At 48.0% G+C, this 1,881-nt stretch overlaps 1 protein-coding gene across 1 annotated transcript in view; it reads left to right on the forward strand.

The window, feature by feature from the left end:
- Positions 1–677: 677 nt before the first annotated feature.
- Positions 678–1,881, forward strand: part of GOT1L1 (glutamic-oxaloacetic transaminase 1 like 1) — an 11,039-nt gene continuing 9,835 nt past the window's right edge. Inside the window, exon 1 of the mRNA XM_004696505.1 lies at positions 678–792. Coding sequence (XP_004696562.1) covers positions 678–792 — 115 coding nt within the window. The remainder of the gene's footprint in view (positions 793–1,881) is intronic.

The raw sequence follows: 1,881 nt of genomic DNA on the forward strand, positions 1-1,881 counted from the left end.
TTGGCTCCAGGTCACAGAGCAACAGGTCCAGCTTACTTAGAATGGTGAATTATACTGTTTCTAAGCAGGGGACTCTTTATTTTTAAAATCACTTTATTGGGAGCTCTTACAGATATTATAACGATCCATAACTCAATTCGATCAAGCATGGCTCAGAGGACTCTTTATTTAGAGTGTTTTCCTTCTATTCATTTTAAAAGCAGGGGTCTTTTGCAAAACGAAGGTCGAAGTCTTAAATATCCCTCCACTCGTGCTGCTGCTTGGTCTGAGGTTTTCAAGGCACAGAGGAGTCCTCACCTGGACCACTGACTTACTGTCAGATCCTTGAGGGGCGACGGTGTTGTTTTGAACTGGAGGATTTGGGACTGGAGAGCAGACTGCAGTGAGTGCCTGGGGATCCCCTGGCTTCCCGCCAGCCTCCCCCTGCCCGTTCTCTCAGGGGATTCTCTTCAATTGTTATGGAATGTTCTTGTGGCTCTTGAGACTTGAGGAGACAGGGTTGTGAGGTTCTGTTGCTCTGGTAACCAGTTTGCTGGAGTTTCTGTGTAGGAGCTGCCGAGGTTCTGAGAAGAGGCAAGCCTGTTTGTCCCGGTCTTGGAGGAAAGATCCTGCAGAAGCAGGGCAGAAAAGGCACCGAGGCAAAGCCATCGTCTTGGTTCTGCTTCTTCACCGCAGCTATGCCCACCCTTTCAGTGTTCATGGACGTGCCCATGGCCCACAAGCTGGAAGGCCGTTTGCTAAAGAGCTACAAACAAGATGCTAACCATGACAAGATGTTCCTGGCCTATAGAGGTAGCTGCCTAGTCTGGGTGGTGCACCACTGTTATTGTTCCTTACCATCAGTGGGTTCCCTTTCATGGGGACCCTGTCGTTGTGGAGTGGGAGTGCTCCTTAGGTGTTTTAGGGATAGCACTTTTCGGAAACAGATTGCCAGACCTGGCTTTAGAGATGCCCCTGGCTGGGATCGAACCACCCACCTTCTTGCTACTAGTCAAGTGCTTACCATTTGCACAACTCAGAGACAAGACTTATTACACCTTATCCATCGAGTAAGTTGAGTGGAATTCCAGCTCATAGCGACCCATTTGGACAGGGTAAAACCATCCCATAGTTTCCAAGTTGCCAGTCTTCCCGGAAGCAGATGGTCACATCTTTCTGCCCCAGCGCAGGGGGTGAGTTGGAACTGATGACCCTTCAGTTAGCAGCCGAGGGCTCAACAACTGCTAGGGCTCCTTAGTATATCTTGTTGTTGTTGTTGTTAGGTGTCATCCATGGAGTTGGTTCGAACCCATAGCAACCCTGTGTACAACAACAAACCACTGCACGGTCCTGTGCCATTGTCCTAATTGTTCCTCTGCCGGAATCCATTGTTTCCGACACTGTGTCAGTTCATTGCATCGAGGGCCACCTGCTTTTTGGTTGCCCCTCCCCTTTGCCAAGCATGATGTCCTTCTCCAGGGACTGGTTTCTCCTGACAGCACATCCAAAGTATGTAAGGCGAAGCCTTGCCACCCTTGTCCCTAAGATGCTCTCTGGCTCTACTTCCTCCGGTTTGTCCTTTTAGCAGTCCATGGTACTTTTAATATTCTTCTCCAGCACCACAAGTCAAATGCACCAATTCTTCTTCAGTCTTCCTGATTTAATGTACAACTTTCACATGCATATGAGGCCATTGAAAATAACATGGCCATTGTCCTCAAAATAACATCTTTGATTTTTCGTACCTTGAAGTCTGGGGCAGCAGATTTACCTGATGCAATTTGTCTTTTGCTCTCTTGACTGCTGCTTCCATGAGCATTGATTGTGGATCCAAGCAAGAGGAAGTCCTTGACCACTTCAACCATTTCTCCATTTATGATGACGTTACCTATGGGTTCAGTT

This window comes from Echinops telfairi, unplaced genomic scaffold (genome assembly GCF_000313985.2).
Source record: "Echinops telfairi isolate 266 unplaced genomic scaffold, ASM31398v2 ScPeMD7_9;HRSCAF=40, whole genome shotgun sequence".
In the NCBI taxonomy this organism is placed as follows: domain Eukaryota; kingdom Metazoa; phylum Chordata; class Mammalia; order Afrosoricida; family Tenrecidae; genus Echinops; species Echinops telfairi.